The following is a 21,997-nucleotide window of genomic DNA, read 5'->3' on the forward strand; positions in this document are numbered from 1 at the left end:
CTTACTGACTAAATGACATGGGCAAGTGACTTAGTCTCTGACCTCATTTTTCCATCTGCAAAATACTGATAATGATGCTCATCTTACTGAGCGGTTGTAAGGATTAAATGAAATAAGGTTTGCAGATTATTCAGGGTGGTTCACACTAGCTGCTATGAAAAAAAAAATTCACAATCTCAGTGGCTTGATAAGATAAGGGTTTACTCCTCACCCAATCAATAGGCTGATGCAAACTGGATGTCTTTTCTACACAGCTCTCCTCCAAGAGGTGATTCAGGGACCCAAGCTCCCTCCATTCCCTTAGAGTCCTCCACTGGACACCTCCAGCTGACTGGCAGAATAGCAAAGACAGAGTTAGCACCCAGGCCTGCAAGTGGCACCCATCAACTCAACTTTACATTCATTAAAAGCCAGTCACATATTCTACTTAACTGCAAGGGGGACCAGGAAATACAGTTGCCCTATGTGACCAGGAAGAGAAACTGGGATTGCTAAGCATCTGGCCATTCTCTGCCACAACATGTAAAATATTTCACACAGTGCCTGATAGGTCATAAAAACTATAAATATTAATAGAAGATATGGCCAGGTGTGGTGGCTTACGCCTGCAATCCTAGCACTTTGGGAGGCTGAGGCAAGAGGATCGTTTGAACCTAGGAGTTCCAGACCAGCCTGGGTAACATGGGGAAACCTCATCTCTACCAAAAAAAATTTAAAAGTTAGCTGGGCATACTTACCTGGCGGGGGAGAAAACCACCACAAAGGTGGTTTTCTCAGGGCGAGGCTTATCTATTGCACTCCAGATGTGCTGACTCCTGCGATTTCCCAAAATGTGGCAAACTCAACTGCATAATTTGTGGTAGTGGGCGACTGCAAAAAAGAAAACAATAATAAAAATAAAACAATAAAAAAAAAATTAGCCAGGCATGGTGGCCTGCAGCTGTAGTCCCAGCTACTCAAGAGGCTGAGGTGGGAGGATCACTTGAGGCTGAGAGGTGGAGGCTGCAGTGAGCCAAGATCATGCCACTGCACTCCAGCCTGGGTGATAGAGTAAAACCTTGTCTCAATCAATCAATCAATAAATAAAAATCAAAAAAAAATTTTTTAAAGAGCAGATGCTATAAAAATTGCTTCCTAAGTCTCTCTACTGGCATGAATACTAGAATTCACAGAACCTTAGTGTGGACTTTCCAGAACAGTGTACACAACAAAATAGACCTGTGAATTCTGTGTTTATTTTTCTTCCTTTTAAAGTATAGTAATCACATACCTAACATTACTCCTATTCTGGGTGCTCTCCATGAGGCAGCAGGATACACTAGAATAGCCTGCATTCCAATCCTGGCTCTGCCCTGAGCAAGGTATTAACCTGTTAGCCATTGTGGTTTTCTCGTCTTAAAACAAGAATTCCAGTTTACCCACATTCCAGGGTTCTTAAAAAATGTCATATTCCCTCATTTCCAAGTATCCATTTCCTTCTGTCTGGAAAACCCTCCCTATCCACTCTTCATTAGCTACCTCCTACTCCTCCCTCAAGTCTTGACTTAGCTGTCACCTCCTTCAGGAAGCTTTCCTTCTCCTCTACCCCAAGTGTGGTTGAATGCCCATGTCTTTTGTCCTCACATTGGCCTGTACTTGCCTTCCCAGAGCACTTACCATGGCATGTTAAAATTTCTGTTCACTTTCTGTCTCTAGCTAGATTGCTTCCTGGGGGAAGGGACATGGTTTTGATCACCATTTTGTTCCTAGCATCAGCACAGCATCTGGCCCACAACGAGTGTGCAGTAAATATTGTCATATGAATGAATTAAAATTTTGATCCTCCTTCAAAATGGTAACGTGTAAGACTTTAAAACTCTTTTACATCAAAAAAAAAAATAAAATAAAAAAGACAGGTTCAGGAACTGACCATGCACAGTGGCTCATGCCTGTAATTCCAACACTTTGGGAGGCCAAGGCAGGCAGATTACTTGAGGTCAGGCGTTCAAGACCAGCCTGGACAACACAGCAAAACCCTGTATCTCCTAAAAATACAAATATTTCACCATGTGTGGTGGTGGGCACTTGCAATCCTAGCTACTTGGAAGGTTGATGCAGAGTATCACTTGAATCTGAGAGGTGGAGGTTGCAGTGAGCCGAGATTGTGCCACTGCACTCCAGCCTGGGCAATAGTGTGAGACTCCGTTTCAAAAAAAAAAAAAAAAAAGACAAGTTCAGGAAGAAACATCACACTGTCTCTTTTAAAAGGTCAGGGGGAACTAAGCAGTTGTTTCAGAAGGCAGCCATACCCCTTGGGTCATGTCAGCAATTTACCATCTTAATTTCTCACTTGAGCAACAGAGAGTATATGAAACATCTTCACATACTAAAAAAGCCTGGGGCTTGCCCTCCCCATTTGTCTGGGGGTGTGGCAACAGAAGCTGTTCTCTGAGGGTGACCCTGGCTGATCAGGTGTCCTGGTAGGCCTGCAGATACCACTCTCCCCTACCCATGTAGCTGGGGTACCCCTGCCTTCACTAACTATCAACAGTGAGGTCTTTCTAGTCCCAATGAGGAATCTTAGATACAGGATGGGATCTCCCAACTCCCACCTCCAGCCAACCTGGCACACTCTCGGGCCAGGCAACTGGGAAGAGAGATTTCTACTCTGAAAATATTGAAATAGAGCTTATATCTCTACAAACTATGGGAATAATGCCTCACTAACTCGTAGACTACACACAGTTCTGAAGTCACACACAGATTAGGAGCCCTTTCTCAAAAGCTGCTGTGAATAAGCCCCTCCATGTGGGCATTGGGCACTGCCAGAGAAACCTCCCAGGAGCAGGTGATAGTTATAGGAGGCAGTCAAATGCCTAGACAGATAGGGCATGTCCCTGGTGAAAGTCCATCTCCAAGGTGAATACAATTTAAAACCTAAAAATTGAGCTACAAGTTAAATCCTCAGACTAGATTGAGAACCTGTCTTCTTATTTGGCATGCTTTCCTCTGATTGATCCCTACTCTTCATCTATTTTACATACACCTACTCTTTCCTAATAGGTTTTCTACACTGTCATGCCTACCTTTGACTGGTGTCTTTGCTTTAACCTTTTTTGCACACTCACAAACCAATAAGCACGCACTCTCCATACTGAGTCCATAAAAAGCCCTGGACCCAGCCATACTGAGAAAAAAAACCAACCAACTGCAGGGGTGGGGGACCAGTCCCCTCCCCATCCCCTCTCTGCTTAGAGCTGTTCCGTCATTCAATTCTCCACCCATCCTCACCCTTCAACTGTCAGCGAATCCTCATTCTTCTTGAACACTGGACAAGAGCACAGGAACAGGAACCACCAAATGAAAGTACAAACTACAATACAGACAGGGTGGGGTGTGGCCGGGTGGATTGGGTAGCAGGCCTGGAGGGGGGTGTTGCCCGCCAGAAATGTCGTGAGCGCCTCTTCTTTGGTTTCTCCAAGAACAAGGACAAGGCTCCAGGGATGCCCACACCGTCCCAAGCACACATAGGCACCTGGCAAACAGACTCACAGACACATGCTCAACAGCACAATGAAATCCAAATCCACAGACTGGCCACTGCAAATCATATGTGACTGCAAGTGCACACACACAGACACACACACTTTGAAGCAGGTGTCCGTCTCCAAGAAAAAGCGATGGACAGTCTGTTTCCCATATCCTCTCATCTTTGCTCCACCTGGAAATGGCCTCAGATGAGCCAAGTGACACAGAGGTGTGAGAGATTGAGGATGTGCTGAGGTGTTACCCAGTACTCTGGTAGTGCTATTACCCAATACAAAAATTGGTCTGAACATCAGATTTCAAGCAAGCGAGGGGCCCCAAAAGAGGCTAGGAGAAGTCCTTGTGGAGGCTAAAGCAACTCCATGTTGGATGCAAATCCACCGTTTCAGCTATGTTGGCTTCTGAGCCTCCCGGAAGGCCCCTGAGATTCCCAAGTTATCTATTGCTCCTTGTGTGAGAGCAAGCACTTACTGTAAATCTGGCCCTTAGGTCAAACAACCTTGATGTTATCATACTTCAACTGCCCTGCACACCCCTTCTGAATGACCCTCCCCTATGGTCTGTAAGCTCTGGGCCTGAGGGAGAAGCATGGGAAACCACTGGGAGACACAGATGTGGTTTCTGTTTGTAAGCCCTTATTAAATGTTTTTTTCTAAGGAACTGGATGTGTCAGCCTGTAACCTGCAAAAGCATCTGGCTGCTTGTGGCTTGTAGAAAGAACAGATAATAAAGAAAGATCTGCTCGCTCCCATGCTAGCAGGGGAAGGGCAGCAAACAATTCCACTCTTCAATTCGTAGGGGGAACCCAGGGAGTTTTAAGGAAAGGATCTGAAATGCAGAAAAGGCAAGGGGGAGGTTAGGAGGTGCCAGGTGGAGTGACTTGCTCTGGTGGTCCTCTTGAATTATTGTCTTATTTGGTGGAGGGGCTGGTGCAATCGTGGATCCTGCCAGGTTATAAATTAGTCTTCAGCTGGGTATAGGTTCAATTCCTCAAGTAAGCTTTTATCAGAGAGAGAATTCCAGTGGTGTCTGGTCCCTATCAGGATGCAGCTCCTGAGGCATCTAAGGAAATACATGACCAGATAAGAGCACAGCGTGTGCTTAACAAGCACATAAGTAAATAAACATGCATAAGGCACGGGAGTACAGTACGGGAAAGGAAAGAGAGAGGAGGTTCACAGCACATCCTGAGGCTGTAGTTTAAGATGAGAGATTATAAACAGGCAGTTTGTTTCAAAGTTTTATCTTGACATCCAGAGCGGGGAGAGGAAAAAGAAAAGAAGAAAAAATAAATTTAAAACACAGTTTGAGGCCGGCCGCACCCCTGTAATCCCAGCACTTTGGGAGGCCAAGGCAGGCGGATCACCTGAGGTCAGGAGTTCGAGACCAGCCTGAACCACATAGTGAAACCCAGTCTCTACTAAAAAGACAAAAATTAGCCGGGCGTGGGGGCGTACGCCTGTAGTCCCAGCTACTCGGGAGGCTGAGGCAGGAGAATCACTTGAACCCGGGAGGCTGAGGGTGCACTGAGCTGAGATTGCGCCACTGCACTCCAGCCTGGGCAATAAGCGAGACTCAGTCGTCAAAAAAATAAAAATTAAAATTAAAAGTCGCGGTTTGGGGCTCAGCTGCTAAGCTGCTGGTTACAAGCCTGTTTCTTGGGCCTCAGCTTCCTGGGACTTTGGGGGCAGGTCTGCATAAACTGCTTAGTCGTGGACCCCCCTCCAACAATTAGGAGGGACTACTCCGTATTCAACCATCGGTGTCCTCAGACCCCCGACGCCGAGGCCCTGGGTCAACGCCAAGCAATACTCAGACCTGCGTCCTCGGGCCCTGCCCTCAAGCGTCTGCAACGACCTCCTGAGCGGCCGCGGCCACATCTTCAACGCCAAGCCGGCACGCCAGGCAAAAGCGGCCCGGATGCCCTCACCTCACCTTCCACACTCAGGGGCGAGGGTGTGCCTGGCCACCCGTGCTCCCCAGCACATGCACACGCGCGCGCACGCACACACACACGGCCGGAACGGCTGGCCGGACCTTCCGCCTGAGGGCACTGGCGCTCGAGGGGGAAGGGAGGGAGGGAGGGAGGGAAGGAGGGAGGGAGGGAGGGAAGGAGGGAGGGATGGCCGTAGCCCGCTTCCGCCTCGGGACACTTGCGCGTTCGTCGCAGGAGGGTGCTCTGCGCTAAAAGAGTTCCAAGTTTCGCGGCCTCGGGGGCGGGACGTCTGTAGGCCCCGCCCCGCTGACGTCAGCCCCGGGGCGCTGGCGGAACGAGCGGCGAAGCTGTCAGTCCCCGCCCAGGGGTCGCTGGAGGCGCGCAGGCCGGCTCCGCTCCGTCCCCGGACGATGCCGCGCGCCTAGGATGCTGCCGCGCCTCGCTGTGCTGCTGGCGGCGCTCCTCAGCCTCCGCCCAGGCTCGGACGCTCACGGTAAGGCTCCGGGACGCGACCCTGCCCTGCCCTGCCCTCTCCGCGCCCGCTCCGTTAAAATTCTCCATTCAGTGGAGAACCCTGGCCGGCTGGCCCTATGGGGAGAGAGGTGCCCGACACTCTGGGGAGAGGGGTGCCCGGCACTCTGGGGAGAGGGGTGCCCGGCCGGGCTCCCTTACTCTGGCAAGACTGAATCTCAGGCTCACCTGTTGTGGAAGTGGGAGAGGCTGAGACTGACGGGAGCTGACGGAGATGGGAAGGATAGAGAAGTATGTGCAAGGCCAAACCCCCACCCCGCAAACCTCACCATCCTCCCACTTCTCGATGAGCCATAAGTTTAGCCCTAGATTTTTTGCTAGTTAGGTTCAAATGATGGGACTTCTTGTCCCGTTGGGGAAAAGTTTTGATCTCCCGACTCTCCCTTCTCTTGGCCTTTCAACTAACCTCTTTCTGTCCTTTTCCCATCTCACTTTCATCCCTCACTGATCACCCCCATCCGATCCCCCCTGCTCCACCTGTAGCCCCCAGCTCAGCATGCACTCCCCATACTGTGCCCATAAAAGTTCAGGCTCCTAATGCAGCCAGTTCTCCGGCAAAGTTTCTGCAACTAAGAAAAGTAAACCCCAGAGAGAGAATGAAAGAGCCCGGAGTTGGAGGGACCAAGAGCAGAGACAGAGAGAGCAAGGACCGAAACTGCTTCTTCATGACATCAAAATACAAAGTAAAACATGCAGTCAGCCATTCACGTGATCGAGAGCTAAGCTCAAACGCCACAAAGTCTTGCTGCATTTTTCACTTTCCGTCTGAAGTTTTGAAATCAAGGCACTGACGGCAAGATCAAAGACAGCATAAGAAAGCAAGCAAGAGATAGATGACAGAGTCAGAAAAAAAAGAACAGGTTCATGATTAGAGGGATGAAGAGAAGTTAGAAAACTAGGGAGCAGGAGCAGAGTCGCTGTCAAATGGAGAGACCTTATGGAATCAGGGAAGAGAGAAGGGGGACCAATCAGCCATTGGCCCTGCTCATACTTTAGTCTGCTTGATCAGCAAGACTCAAAGTAGAAATATTTGTTGCATTCTTACAAAGAAGACAATAGGTTCAACAGTGTTTCCCATGGTGAATGGTGTGTACTGGGGGTAAAGGGAGAGTGAAGCTAGGAATTGGTATTGAGTATCTTGCCTTGGAGCCATGGGTGCCAGCTCTTGTGGGGATGTCCTCAGCCATGTCTAGAACCAGAGGTGATTTATTCTCTCTTGCCCAGCCAGAGGTTGAGCATCTGCTATAGGCAAAACCCTTTTAGAAACTAGGAAATGAGGCAAGCACTTAGCTTGGGGAACCCAGAACTATGAAAAGAAGCAGACAGATATCAGCAAGCCAGCTGTCTGTGTACTTAGCGAGGTAGCTTTGAGCCGGAGCCTGGGCCAAGCCGGGGTGGGGACCAGGCGTGGAGATGGGGCCAAGCCTAGGAATAGTGCTAGAGCAGGGACGGATCGGGCAGAGCCAGGGACTAACACATCTGAGAGCTCATTGCCGACTTGCTTAGCCCTCCGCCCCTGCCTTCTTCCCTGGGAGGCATCAGGCTCAGCTTGGCTCTTCTCAGCCACCACTGCAGCTTCTGATCACAGACAGCACAGGGCAATGCTTTAGGGACACATGCTAGCTCTAGAATCAGACACATCTGAATTCATGTTTTTACTCTGCCCCTTACTGGCTCCACTGGCCTCATGCAACTCATAGCCACTCTGAGGGGTGGGCCCTCCCAGCTGTGGAACTGACACTCTTCTCCCCAGGGACAGAACTGCCCAGCCCTCCGTCTGTGTGGTTTGAAGCAGAATTTTTCCACCACATCCTCCACTGGACTCCCATCCCAAATCAGTCCGAAAGTACCTTCTATGAAGTGGAACTCCTGAGGTGAGGAAAAGGGAGGAGGGAGGGGGAGCAAGGAGTGAATTCCCACCTTATCCCCTACTTCTCTAGCATGGGAAAATACCTGCCTTGTTAATGAAGTGAGTGCCTCAGAACTCACTAAGTGAGTGCCTGAGGGCCCCTAACACATAGCCGGCAGTTGATAAGTACTGATTAAGACTCCTGTACTGAGCAATGTGCCCGGAGTTCTGGGTGAGAAGGTCGGAGACTTTGATCACTCCAGAGTAAAAAAAAAAGCCTTTGCTCCAAGGCTTTTCTTTTTTGTTGTTTTGTTTGTTTGTTTGTTTGTTTTGTTTGAGACAGCTTCTCGCTCTGTCTCCCAGGCTGGAGCGCAGTGGTGCGACCTCAGCTCACTGCAGCCTCTTCCTCCTGGGTTCAAGCAATTCTCCCACCTTAGCCTCCCAAGTAGTTGAGATTACAGGGGCCCACCACCACTCCCGACTATATGTTTGCATTTTTAGTAGAGACGGGGTTTCACCATGTTGGCCAAACTAGTCTCAAACTCCTGACCTCAAGTGATCCGCCCGCCTCAGCCTCCCAAAGTGCTGGGATTACAGGTGTGAGCCACCGCCTCCAGCCCCCAAGGCTTTCCATCTTGGCAGGAGAAGCATCCATAGTATAGCCAGAACAGGGGAACCCTAATGACTGCAAACACAGCGGGGAGAAGGCAGAGACTGGGCTGTGCTGCAGGAGCTAGCAAGGCTTTCTGAAAGAGCTGGGACTACTCATATTCCCATCTAAGAATCTTCTAGACCACACGGAAATTGGCACAGGGTGCCAGGGCCAAGGGAGACCCCTCACAATGAGCTGCTGTGGACTAGAGGATATACCCTGAGCGCTGTCCCAGTTTCTCCCGCTGTGGGCGCTCTCTTCCTGGCCTCTTGCATCTCCCTTAAAGGAGGTAGGATTGAGTACAAGCTCCTCTCCAGTGCCTACCCTGGTATCTCCTCAGGTATGGAATAGAGCACTGGAAGCTCATCCCCACTTGCGGACAGACCCTGATGCTGTCCTGTGACCTCACCGCGGTGACCCTGGACCTGTACCACAGCAGTGGCTACCGGGCCAGAGTGCGGGCTGTGAACAGCACCCAGCACTCCAACTGGACCGTGACCAACACCCGCTTCTCCGTGGATGAAGGTGCTTTTCCTCCCTTGACCTAGACCTAGAACATGGCACTGGGGTCTCTTCCAGCCAGGAACTCTAGTCTAGAGCTTTTCTGTCTATTCCCATAGCTTACCATGGCAGCCAGGCTCCCTGGCCAGAGAACTAGTTGCCCAAACAGGGTGGAACTTTGGAGGAGGTTAGATAAAATTAGCCCAAGTTGTTGGAGATTTAAAAGGGAACTGGAGTTGTTTATCCTACAGAGAGAGGTCTTGGGGTGGGTTGGGGCAGCTGAGTCACGAGAGCCAGGCCTGTGAACTTGTTTTTTTCAGGGAGGGTTCAGGGAGAGGAAGCAAATCCATGAACACTCAGCATAGGGCAGCAAGCAGTAGGCAGAATTTGGGTGAGGTCCCCGCTTCTTTAGGAGTGATCACCTAGGGGGTCATCCCTTTGAAATGGGAAGTGCTAGTAAAGAGAAGTTAGGTATTCCTCTCTGGAGAGGTCAGAGGAAAGGATAAGCCCCCAGCTCAATGGGATTTTTCATTCCAACAGTTGGGATTGAGAAAGTTTCGTGTGCTTGGAGATCTTGCTCTGTAGATTCAGAGTTAGAGCCAATGGTCTAGGAGGTTGTTGGCTTCCAAATGCCTGCCCACAGGCCACTGCTGAGCTGGTATGGAAACACTTCCCAGCAAGTGTGTTTAAAATATCTATTTCCAAGGCCCAGCCTCAGAAATTCAGACTGTGTCTTGAGTGGGTCCAAGGCATCTGTATTTTTTTTTTAAAAGTTTGTTTCTTCTTTGTATTTTGATTTGAGCAAGACAATTACAAAAAGACATTATTGAGGAAATCACCATATTTGTATATGAAATCATGTTTTGGACATATTTCTAGGTATTTGTTTGTTACATGTGATAATAGCATGGTAGTTATGTTTACAAAGTTGTGATATGTGAGAGGTACATACTTAAGTAATCAAGAATTAAGTAATACAGTGCTTAGATTTTCTTTAAAATGCTAAAGTAAATTCATGGGGGGATATTGATGACCCTCCCCTACCACCAATTACTTTAAAATTGGCCTAGTGTTTACAATTACCAAAACTGGGGCTTTGGAAATCATTATATTTTCTTCTACTTTTGTGTCTATTGGAAATTTCTATATAAAAATATTATCAATGCAATTTATCATATAACTATGTAAAAAAGAAATCTTCATTTAAAAAGAAACTAAGTTAAAATAGAAAGAAAACATCCTAACATACAGAAAGTTATCTATCTACACATACCTACCATAAATGCTATGCTTAACAATAAAGTGTTGAGCCGGGTGCGGTGGCTCACTCCTATAATCCCAGCACTTTGGGAGGCCAAGGCAGACGGATCACCTGAGGTCAGGAGTTCGAGACCAGCCTGGCTGACAAGGTGAAACCACATCTCTACTAAAAATACAAAAATTAGCCAGGCATGGTGGAGTGCATCTGTATTCCCAGCTACTCAGGGCGGCTGAAGTGGGAGAATCATTTGAACCCGGGAGGCAGAGGTTGCAGTGAGCCAAGATCAAGCCACTACATTCCAGTCTGGGCAACAGGGCAAGACTCCATCTCAAAAAAACAACAACAAAACAGTAAAGTTTTATAAAATGTTGAAAACATTTTATAACAAAATGTTTTGATAATTCTTCATGTTTATGTGGCACAATGTGATGTTGCAATACGTGTACACATTGTGGAATGATCAAATCAGGGTAATTAGAATATCTGTCACCTCGAATATTTAGCATTTCTTTGTGGCAAAAATATTTAAAATACTATCTTTTAGCTATTTTGAAATACACAGTCCATCTGTTGTTACTATAGTCACCTTGCTGTGCAATAGGCAGCAGAACTGATTCCTCCTGTCTCACTGTAACTTGGTACTCGTCTCCTTGTTCCCTACCCACTGCTCCCGCCTGCCTCCTCCAGCCTCTGGTAACCCCTTCTACTTTCCACTTCTATGAATTGAATTCTAAAAGAATTCTATTTAGAGTCTACACTTAAGTGAGATCTTATGGTATTTATCTCTCTGCACTTATTTCACTCATGATCTCGCCCAGGCTGGAGTCCAATGGCATGATCTTGGCTCACTGCAACCTCTACCTCCCAAGTTCGAGCTTCTTCTGCCTCAGCTCCCCCCCCCCCAAGTAATCCCCAAGCTGGGATTACAGGCATGCACCAGGATACACAGCTGACTTTTGTATTTTTAATGGAGATGGGGTTTTACCATGTGGCCAGGCTGGTCTCAGACTCCTGACCGCAAATGATCCACCTGCCTCAGCCTCCCAAAGTGTTGGGATTACAGGCATGAGCCACCACTCCTGGCCTCAGTTTCCTATTTTGTAAGACTGAATGGGATTCTGTGGTATATACATATACCACCTTTTAAAAACCCATTCATCTGTTGGTGGGCATTTCCATATCTTGGCTGTTGTGAATAATGCTGCAGTGAATGGGGGATGCAGATATCTCTTCAATATACTAATTTCAAAATCTTTCGATATATGCCCAGTAGTGGGAATTGCTGGATCACATGGTAGTTCCATTTTTAGATTTTTAAGGAACATCCATACTGTTTTCCATATGGCTGAGAAATTCACCACCAGCCGTATGTAGGGTTTCCCTTTTCACCACATCCTTGCCAACGCTTGTCACTTCTATCTTTTTGATAATAGCCAACTAACAGGTGTGAAGTGGTATCTCATTGTGGTTCTAGTTTACACTTCTCTGATAATTAGAGATGTTGACCATTTTTTCATATATCTGTTGGTCATTTGTATGTCTTCTTTTAAATGTCTATTCAAGTCATTTGCCCATTTTAAAAACAGGTTTATTTGTTTTCTTGTTACTGAGTAGGATGAGTTCCTTGCATATATTTGAATACAGGCTATTAACCTCTTAGTCAATGTACGATTTGTAAATATTTTTCTACCCATTCCTAGATTGTCTCTTCACTCTAGTAACTGTTTTCTTTGCTGTGCAGAAGCAGCTTTTTATTGTGATGCAATTCCATTTGTCTATTTTTGCTCTTGTTGCCTGTGCTTTAGGAATCATATCCAAGAAATCTTAGCCCAGACCGATGTCTTAGAACTTTGCCTAGGTTTTCTTCTAACGGTTTTTATAGTTTCAGGTGTTACATTTGTTTTTAGTCCATTTTGAGTTGATTCTTGTGTCAGGGGTGAGACAAAAATTTATTTTCATTGTTCTGTTTGTGAATATACAGTTTTCCCAATGCCGTTTATTGAAGAGACTGCCCTTTTCCCATTGTGTGTTCTTGGCCCCTTTGTTGAAAATCAACTGTGGGTTTATTTCTGGGCTTTCTATCATAGTCCATTGGTTGACGCATCTGATTTTAGGGTATATGTATTTTTAATGTGCTCCCCAAGAAGTCCTTACATTCTGCTACATTGGCAAACCTGTGGCCTGGGTTTTAGGCCTAGGTTTTAATTAAGCGCAATTCTGGAGGGAAGGTCTTGGGGGACACCAAGGCCCTCCTCAGCCCTCAGGCCTCATGGTTTTTCCCCACCTCCACCCTACTTAGTGACTCTGACAGTTGGCAGTGTGAAGCTAGAGATCCACAATGGCCTCATCCTTGGGAGGATTCAGCCCCCGAGGCCCAAGATGGCCCCTGCAGGTGTCACATATGAAAGCATCTTCAGTCACTTCCGAGAGTATGAGATTGCCATTCGCAAGGTGCCGGAAAACTTTACGGTATGGGGTTCCCCAAGGCCCCAGGACCAGAGACCCCTTGGCTTCCCTGTCCCCGGGGCTGGAAGCACCCTCGTGTGCCATTGGGAGCTTTGCTTATGGACTAGAGGGAGGGTCTGGGATGGTGGGTGAGCAGAGGAGGGAGTAGAAATGTCCTCGGCCCTCAGAGCTATGCTCCTGTAAGATGCTCCTCAAAGGAATTGCCTACTAGGTCTTGGGCACCCCAGAGCCTTTCTAGATGAAGCCATAAGGCTCTGAGAGGCTATGTAACCCACCAGAGGATGCCCCTGTTACGGGAGAGCTTGGCGTCTGCAAAATCCACTCTCTGTCCTCTCCACCAGAGTTGATTCCAGCCCCTTCTGGGAAGATCTTCAGCATCTATAAAACACCCCATTTACTTTTAAAATGCAAAATAAAATCATGGTAATTACAGAGATCATGTGCTGCATTCGTAAAGGTGGGGGTTGTTATCTTAGACAAAGGCTGCTGAAGGAGGTTGGCTGAAATCACCTCTGAAGGCCCAACAGCTCTCAGTGTCTGCGTGCCATGAAATAAGAGAATTTTGTTCATTGCTATCATTTTTGTTTCAGTTCACACACGAGAAATTAAAACATGAAAACTTCAGCCTCCAAACCTCTGGAGAGGTGGGAGAGTTCTGCATCAAGGTGAAACCATCTATCAGTTCCCGAACTAACAAGGGGATGTGGTCTAAAGAGGAGTGCATCTCCCTCACCAGGCAGTGTGAGTCCGTCGGGCTGCTCTCAGCATGGGGAGGGAGACTGGGAGGGCCTGGTACAATCCAAAATGCATGCATCTGGGGTGCTGGTGCCAGCCACTGGGTTAGGTACTGCCTCACATAGCTCTCCATCCTTAATAGAAGAGGGGTCCTACTGTCCTCATTTTAGAGATGAGGGAACTGAGGCTCAGTATTAGCAACTTACTAGGGTTGCACAGCCAGGACTTGGTGGCAGAACCAGGTCTCTCGGATCTAGGGTCCTCCTACTGGAGCACAGCGATGTTTCCCGGCAACATTCCTCTCCTGCGTCTTTAGTCCGCTGTGCTAGTTCCTGTTGTTACGGTCTTCCTAACAACTGTTGTTCTTCCTGAGAGCCAGGGACACAAAGGGTTTCTCCTTACTTCCCCATGCCGCTCCTCGCCAGAGCTGCTGAAGTCAGCAAATACTGCTCCAGGCTGCCAGCCAGGTGCCAGGGATATAGGGGGAGAGAGAGGATAGAGGATATGGAGGCCACGGTCCTGCTTATGAGGATCTGGCATCCTGGCTGGGGAGATAGAGTGCACAGAGGAGACTACCATGCAGCTCTCACTGGAGTGCAGATGAGATGTCACGTGCCCAGTGAATCATGCCAACAGTAAGTGCTCTGGGAGGGCCCAGTCCAGTGTGGGCAGGGTCTGGCAAAGATAAAAGTGACTCCTGCTAGATCTGCAACAATTTCAGTTTATGAAGGACACTCAACAGCTCAGTGTCATGTAAGTGTCAATGCAGAGTAAGGCACTAAGTGTGTGTCAGGCAAGCTTAAGAGCTTTTCATACATTCATTCACTGATATATGAAATAGTCCTCTTCAAATCTCAGCTTTACCACTTTTGAGGTGTATGACTTTGGCCAAATTACTTAACTTTTATGTGCTTCAGGATCCTAATCTGTAAAAATGGAGCTGATGATAGTATTTACCTCCTATAAGTATAAACGTTAAAAGAATCTGATGGTGTTGGTACGTGGTAAGTGCTGTGTACTTCACAACCATCCTGTGAGGTCAGCCATCTTCCTCCGAGAGAGGAAGTGATTTGTCCACAGTCACACAGCTAATAAGTGGTGAAGCCGGGACTAGAACCCACATCTAGCAGCCCTCAGAGGCTTGATTCTTACCCGCTGCACCATCCTGCGTCATTGTTGTATTTGCCGTGATGGGAGTCGTGAGCAGAGAGCTGGAAGCAGTCAGCAAATCTCCTAAGGGCATCCTTCAGGGCAGGGTTTGGAAAGCCAGGAGAGGATTCTCAGAAACCTAGACACATCTAGAGCTGTGGCCTGTAGGTCACCTGGGACCACTCACTGAATGGTTCCTGACAGTGGCCAATGGATTTCATGGGACCAGAGTCCCGTGGCCAACCGATTTCATGGGACCAGAGTCCCATGACCAGAATCACCATGTCCCGTGGTGCCAGGCCACAAACACATCTCTCTGGGCCTACAGATTTCACCGTGACCAACATCATCATCATCTTTGCCTTTGTCCTGCTCTCCGGAGCCCTGGCCTGCTGCCTGGCCCTCCAGCTGTATGTGCGGCACCGAAGGAAGCTGCCCAGTGTCCTGGTGAGTCTTGCAGGAAGGTCACTGCCCCGCCCTTCCCAGCCACACTAGAGCTCCCTGGGAGGACAGGGAGCTCTTTTCCTCCCAGACAGTCCATTCCCTCAGCTCGCCTCTGCTCTCAGCCCTGATGTGGTTGGGAGATACCATCATCAAGCACTGTGGGGACAGAGGGAGGAAGTGAGCATGAAGCCCAGTGCCGAGAACGTTGCCCTCCAGTGGCACAAATAAGACACATGGAACCATAGACCTCAGTGACCACAAGCCATTTTGGTATGATCTACTAGTAGTTCATCTCTGATAATGAGACACAGTTGTTATCCTCATTTCATAAGTGAGGAAACTGAGGCACGGAGTGATTGTTACACACACAGGGCCACACAGCCAGGAAGAGTCAGGGATGGAGCCCACTTTCCCACCACTAGTGGCCATGGGTGCTCCACAAGAGAAAAAGAAGGAAAGGCCAGAAGTGCTGGCCCTTGGGCTGCTGTCAGAGTGGATCAGAGAAGAGAGGATGCTGGGGGTAGTGAGGATGCTGGACCAGTGGTGAGGGGATGCTGGGGGGTAGGGCAGGGAAGGGCTCATGGAGGAGACCAAGCCCTCCTTCCTCCCCTCCCAGAGTATATCCTCTTGCTATGTTGTATTGACAAATGGTACACTTGTGGCAAGCCAGCCTCCAAACCCCACTTGCAAAGACTGGGCAGCATTTTCCAAACCTCACCCTGTCTCTGGCCTGGAGTTCAGGCCACATCGAAGGTTGCCCACCGTAGCCCCCGTAGCTGACACTATTGGCATGATGGCCAAGGGCTCAGCTGGGAAGGACCCAGCTCCATCTGCAAGGCAGGGGTCCCACAACTGGAAGGGGAATCACCAGAAGGATCCTGGGATCTCTAGGGGAAACAAGGTGAAAGACGAAGACTCTCTGAAATTATTTTGAATAAGAATTCTAGGAAGTGGGAGTGTGCGATGCTGATGGGGAAGGGGGATGGGACTCCCTGGCCTAACTGGGGTATTTCTCCATGTGAAAAAAAGAACCATGTTCCTAGCTCCAGTACCCTGGTGGAAGAGTATGATGATGACACCGGGGACAGGCAGCCCCTACATCTTTAGGGGATTGTAACGTTCTTCCTCGTGTCTAGCTGAAGTGTGCGACTCACTGGCCTTTCTCTGGGCTTCTCAGTGACTGTGTTCCATAAACACGTATTCCTTGGCCTGTTTAACAAGCACTTTAAGCATATACTGTGTGTGGGGCCTGGAGCTGGGATGGATTTAGAGGCAAATGTAGCCTGGAGCCTGTCCTCAGGGATGGGAGACCAGGCCATGAGAACTGAAAAGCAGAGGGAATGGAGAAGGGTGACCCTGGTTTACTGGCTGGGAAGATGCTTAGTTGGGGATCAGGAGAGGCATCAAGAAAGAAGGAGGGGGCAGGTGAACTACAGTCACTCAAGACCCACTACCTATAAATGCAGAAAGTTGTTCAGCAAGAAGCTGATTAATGTGGTGCCTAGTCCCAGGGAGCTTGATTACAGCCAGTATGTAAATGATTAACTAACGCAAAGCAGTGAAATAGACGTAGATGCAAAAATGCCAGTGCCAAACGAGAAGGCAAGTGCTTCTGATTTGTTTGTTTTTTCTTCCTTCTATAACTTCATTGTTTTTTGGTTTTGGGGTGTTTTTTTTTTTTTTTTTTTTTTTTTTTTTTTTTTTTTTTTTTGAGATGGAGTCTTGTTCTGTCACCCAGGCTAGAGTGCGGTGGCTCAATCTCAGCTCACTTGCAGCCTCCACCTCCTAGGTTCCAATGATTCTCCTGCCTCAGCCTCCCAAGTAGCTGATATTACAGGTGCTCACCACCATGCCCAGCTAATTTTTATATTTTTAGTAGAGACAGGGTTTCACCATGTTGACCAGGCTGGTCTCGAACTCCTGACCTCAGGTAATACGCCCACCTTGGCCTTCCAAAATGCTAGGATTGTTAGCATGAGCCACCATGCCTGGCCCCTTCTGGATCACAGAATTGACTTGTCCTTGAGGATTTTTTCTCTTCAGGATACATATAGCCCAATTCCCTGCATCTGATCATCACAGTCATTACCACATGAGTAAATTATAATGCACAGAGCACTGGCACATTCATTAGTTTGTTCTCATTCATTAGCTTGTTTGATCTTATCTTTCAACAGTTCCTCAAGGTAAGTATTATTGGACAAGCAAGAGATTTCAAATCAAGACAGTTGAGGATGAATTCCAGATGTGTTCTTTACTATTGAGTCACTTTGTGCAAGTCACTTAACTTCTCTGAGCTTCAGTTTTCTCCTCTAGGAAATAGAGGTAATAATACTTCTCTTACATAATTACTGGAGGGCAAAGTTCAATTCAACATATATTTATTGAACATCTTCCATGCCCCACACTTGGTTCTAAGCACTGCAGATACATTAACTGCAACATAAGGAGGCAGGTACTGTCGTTATTTCCACGTTACAGATGAGGAACTAAAGCACAGAGAGGGTAAGTCATTTGCTTAGAGTGACAAAGCTGGTAAGAGTCAGAGCTGGGATTTGAACCCATGGAATCTGGCTCTGGAGGACACATCCTAAATCACCAAGCAATGTGATAGTAATAGGGACTCCACCAATAGGAGCTGTATGTGAGTCATCATGTACCAAGGAGCTGAGGGCAGATGTGCATCAGTGAGTCAGTCGGTCGGCAGACCTTAGGAGGGCCTGCTGTGCACCAGCTCAGTTTAGACTCTGGAGACAGGGCGGTAAACAACAGTAGACACTTCCTGCCCTCAAGGAGTTTGTGTTCGTTTGGGAATGTGGAATAAGTGAGTGTGTGTATGGTGAGAGGCAGGAAATAAATAAGTAAAATAAGTCTAGGAACCAAGTACTAGGAAGAAGTAACAGGGTGAATGTGGAGAGAGTGGCTGGAGTACTGCTCTGGGCAAGGTATTCAGGAAGGCCTTGTTGAAGAAGAGACATCTGAGCTTCAAAACCATCTGAGACCTAAACCGTGAAGGGGACACAGTCATATAAAGTGCCGAGAGCATTCCAAGCAGGAGGGAGAGCATGTGCAAAGGCCCTGAGACAGCACGGTGCTTGATGTGTTCTGGGACAGAAAGGATACCAGTCTGGCTACGGCAGAGGGGTGATACGGCTTCCTCAAAACCCTTGGCAGTTAACAGAGAGCAGCCCCTGCCCCACACTACAGCCACCCTGTTCTTGTGAGTCATGACTCAGGGAATAGAGAAATTAATTTGGTGTCTCACATCCAGAATTTACAAAAATGAAATGGGCAGATGGCATAGACTAGGACACAATAGAATAAGAACTGCAAAAAGATCGTGGCACAGGTCATAATGATAAGTAATATTTTGTGAACCTGGTTTCAGTTATTTACATATGTGTTATATATATAAGTCATTATGCAACTTATTTCTGATTTTGAGTCATAGTCAAAAAAGTTTGAAATGCGCTTATAGATGGGTCTAGCCTGCTTTCAGGTTTGCAAAGCACTGCGGATGGAGCCACCTAAGAGTTTCACCATGCTTGGCAGACCCCAGTTCTGCCTGTTACTCCATCTAGGCCCAAGAATACAAGCTTCTTATGAGCCAAACTGGGAATTGCATTAGGAGGAAAGCTGGATTTGAAAACAAAACAGAATACGTTGCAGTGTAATTAGGACTGTAGTCCCCTCTGTTGAGCTCTTCCTCGTGGGCCTGGCCTTCCCCAGCAGCACTGGGATGGGTGCTGGAAGGTGACTCCTGCCTCTCTCACTCTGCCCTCTCTTCCCCAGCTCTTCAAGAAGCCCAGCCCCTTCATCCTCGGCAGCCAGCCACCCTGTCCAGAGACCCAGGACACCATCCACCCACTTGACGAGGAGGCCTTCCTGAAGGTGTCCCCAGAGCTGAGGAACTTGGATCTGCATGGCAGCACGGACAGTGGCTTTGGCAGTAACAAGCCATCCCTGCAGACTGAAGAGCCGCAGTTCCTCCTCTCTGACCCCCACCCCCAGGCCAACAGAACGCTGGGTAGTGGGGAGCCCCCTGAGCTGGGGGACAGCTGCGGTAGTGACAGCAGCAACAGCACAGACAGTGGGATCTGCCTGCAGGAGCGCAGCCTGAGCCCTGGCACACGGCCTGTCTGGGAGCAGCAGGTGGGGAGTGACAGCAGGGACCAGGATGACAGTGGAATTGGCCTAGTTCAAAACTCTGAGGGACAGGCTGGGGACACACAGGGTGGCCCAGCCTTGGACCACAGCAGTCCGCCAGAGACTGAGGTGCCTGGGGAAGAAGATCCAGCTGCTGTGGCATTCCGGGGCTACCTGAGGCAGACCAGATGCACTGAGGAGAAGGCAACCAAGACAGGCTGCCTGGAGGAAGAATCCCCCTTGACAGATGGCCTTGGCCCCAAATTCAGGGCATGCCTGGATGATGAGGAAGGCTGGCATCCACCAGCCCTGGCCAAGGGCTATTTGAAACAGGATCCCCTAGAAATGACGCTGGCTTCCTCAGGGGCCCCAACTGGACAGTGGAACCAGCCCACTGAGGAATGGTCACTCCTGGCCTTGAGCAACTGTGGTGACCTGGGAACATCTGACTGGAGTTTCGCCCATAACCTTGCCTCTCTAGGCTGTCTGGCAGCCCAAGGTGGTCTCCTGGGCAGCTTTAACTCAGACCTGGTCACCTTGCCCCTCATCTCCAGCCTGCACTCAAATGAGTGACTCAGGCTGAGAAGCTGCTTTTGATTTTAGCCACGCCTGCTCCTCTACCTGGACCAGGAAGAGGAGCCCCCTGGGCAGAAGTAAGGCACAAGGCAGTCTGGGCACTTTTCTGCAAGCCCACTGGGGCCAGCCCTGCAGGGCTGGTCAGGGTGCCTGGGGCAGAAGGAGGTTGACTCGCTGAACTAATGCAGGGTGTGTGGGGGACACTGACCCGTTCTGCTGACTGGGCCCTGCAGACTCTGGCAGAGCTGAGAAGGGAAGGGACCTTCTCCCTGCTTGGGACTCTTTCCTGTATCATAACGGATTATTTGCTCAGGGGAACCATGGGGCTTTCTGGAGTTGTGGTGAAGCCGCCAGGCCAAAGTCAGCTCAGACCCAGAACTCCCTGCTTAGGCCACCCAAGCATCAGGACCTCCAGCAGGAGGAAGGGCTGAGGAAATGGAAGCTTCAGGACCTCACCGCTGGTGTCATTTCTAAGGGAAAAAGGAGGAAATGGAGGCTGAGTTTGACCTCTGGGATCATCACATGGGGAACCTCCCCACACTGGGCCTCTGAGGCAGGAAGCTTATCACTAAAAGGTCTTAAGGTAAATACTCTCTGGACAGTCAAACGCCTCATGATGGAGTCACCGAGGGGAGACAAACGGAGCTGAGACCCTGGACGGAGCTTCCAGCTCAGAACCCGTCCCTCTAGTGGGTATCTTTGGTGCCCATCTGCAAATATCTCCCTCTCTCCAGCAAATGGAGTAGCATCCCCTTGGAGCACTGGCTGTGGCCAAGCCACTCACATCCCACCCGCTGCCCCACCATTTTGCTAGCAAGTTCTAGAGAAGCCATGGTTTTGTATTGGTCATAACTCAACCCTTTGGGCGACCTCTGGGCTTGGGCACCAGCTCAAGCCAGCCCCAGAGAATCAGGGTTGAGGGCCTGTGCTTGTGGCTGCTAATGTCCAGCTACAGACCCAGAGGATAAGGCACTGGACACTGGGCTGGGGTCCCTGCCCTCTTTGTGTTCAGCTATGTGACTGTGGACCAGCTACTTGTCAGAAGGCCTCAATTTCCCCATCTGTGAAATAAGGACTCCACCTTTAGGGGGCCCTCCATGTTTGCTGGGTATTAGCTAAGCTGGCCCTAGGAGACAGTAAATACTGTCCATGGACTCCCAAGCCAGCTTGTTTCTTATGCCAGGGGCTAACAAATCCAGTGGAAGTCCATGGTATCATGCCAAGACAGCATCAGGCAGGCCCAGGAAGGGGAATGTATGGGCCCTGCTTCCCACAGCCATTTGGAATCTGTCTTCAAACAAAGGAATTTCAGTCGATAGACGTGGAAGCTGGGAGGAGACAGGCCTATGCGTGCCCTCCAGGGTCATCTCTGCCCTGCCTTTCTCTGGAGCATTCTGAAAACAGACATTCTGGCCCAAGGAATCCAGCCATGACCACTGCCCCCTGCCAAGGTGCCTTTAGGTGCCAGTCTGGTAACTGAACTCCTTCTGGAAACAGGCTTGAGGGACGATTCCTGAGGTTTCCCTTGAAAGCTTTTTTATTTATTTTGTTGATTTATTTATTGGAGAGGCAGCATTGCACAGTGAAAGAATTCTGGGTATCTCAGAAACCCCAAAGTTCTAGCTCTGACTCTACTGTTTCCAGCAGTGTGACCTGGGGGAAGTCACTTATCCTCTTGGAACCTTAGTTTCTTCATCTGGAAAACAATGACTGACTCGTCTAATTCATAGGGATGTGAGGTTCTACTGAGGAAATGGATATGAATGTGCCTTGAACACAAAGCTCTGTGAATTAGTGATACATGTTTTTTATTCCAATAAATTGTCAGGACCACAGGAATCATGTGAAACCAGTCAGCTTGCTGATGGCACAGTGGCTGGTGGAGGACTCGGTTGTTGGTAATGAGGAGGGTAATAATGGGTGGGATGTGTCATGTCACTAAGGAAACAGGCCTGAGGACTCAGCCTCAAATCCAGCAGACCTAGGCAGTCCTCGCGACCTTGGGCCCATTACTTATCCTCTCCAGGTTTTCATTTCCCCACCTAGCACATGGAGTTGACAGCTCCCCGTGGGAATGTTGTGAGGTTTCAACGAGATCACACAAAAAGTTTAACACAGTGCCAGGCGTGTGGTGGTCCCCATGTGCAAATAGCTGTTGAGGCTGTAAAGAGAAATGGACAGCTTTTCTTGGAAGCAGCTGAAAATGAAAGAGAAGGAATGCACAGC

The 21,997-nt window shown here is 48.8% G+C and overlaps 1 protein-coding gene and 1 pseudogene across 1 annotated transcript; both read left to right on the forward strand.

Annotated features, from left to right (window-relative positions):
• Positions 1–729: 729 nt before the first annotated feature.
• Positions 730–873, forward strand: LOC120364869 (U1 spliceosomal RNA; annotated as a pseudogene).
• Positions 874–5,818: 4,945 nt separating this feature from the next.
• IL10RA (interleukin 10 receptor subunit alpha) lies at positions 5,819–21,610 on the forward strand. The gene is made up of 7 exons (XM_003923645.4): positions 5,819–5,954; positions 7,746–7,866; positions 8,834–9,018; positions 12,555–12,724; positions 13,312–13,462; positions 14,934–15,052; positions 18,842–21,610. The coding sequence occupies exons 1-7, from the start codon at positions 5,888–5,890 to the stop codon at positions 19,766–19,768; spliced, it is 1,740 nt and encodes a 579-aa protein (XP_003923694.1). The 5' UTR covers positions 5,819–5,887; the 3' UTR covers positions 19,769–21,610.
• Positions 21,611–21,997: the final 387 nt, after the last annotated feature.

This window comes from Saimiri boliviensis, chromosome 6 (genome assembly GCF_048565385.1).
Source record: "Saimiri boliviensis isolate mSaiBol1 chromosome 6, mSaiBol1.pri, whole genome shotgun sequence".
Taxonomy (NCBI): domain Eukaryota; kingdom Metazoa; phylum Chordata; class Mammalia; order Primates; family Cebidae; genus Saimiri; species Saimiri boliviensis.

Excerpts from the sequence above, each read along its gene's own strand:
- IL10RA (XM_003923645.4), top strand. The coding sequence starts at position 5,888 with ATGCTGCCGCGCCTCGCTGTGCTGCTGGCGGCGCTCCTCAGCCTCCGC. Across the intron at positions 9,019-12,554 it reads CCGCTTCTCCGTGGATGAAG|TGACTCTGACAGTTGGCAGT; the intron begins GTGCTTTTCCTC and ends CACCCTACTTAG. Across the intron at positions 15,053-18,841 it reads GGAAGCTGCCCAGTGTCCTG|CTCTTCAAGAAGCCCAGCCC; the intron begins GTGAGTCTTGCA and ends TCTCTTCCCCAG.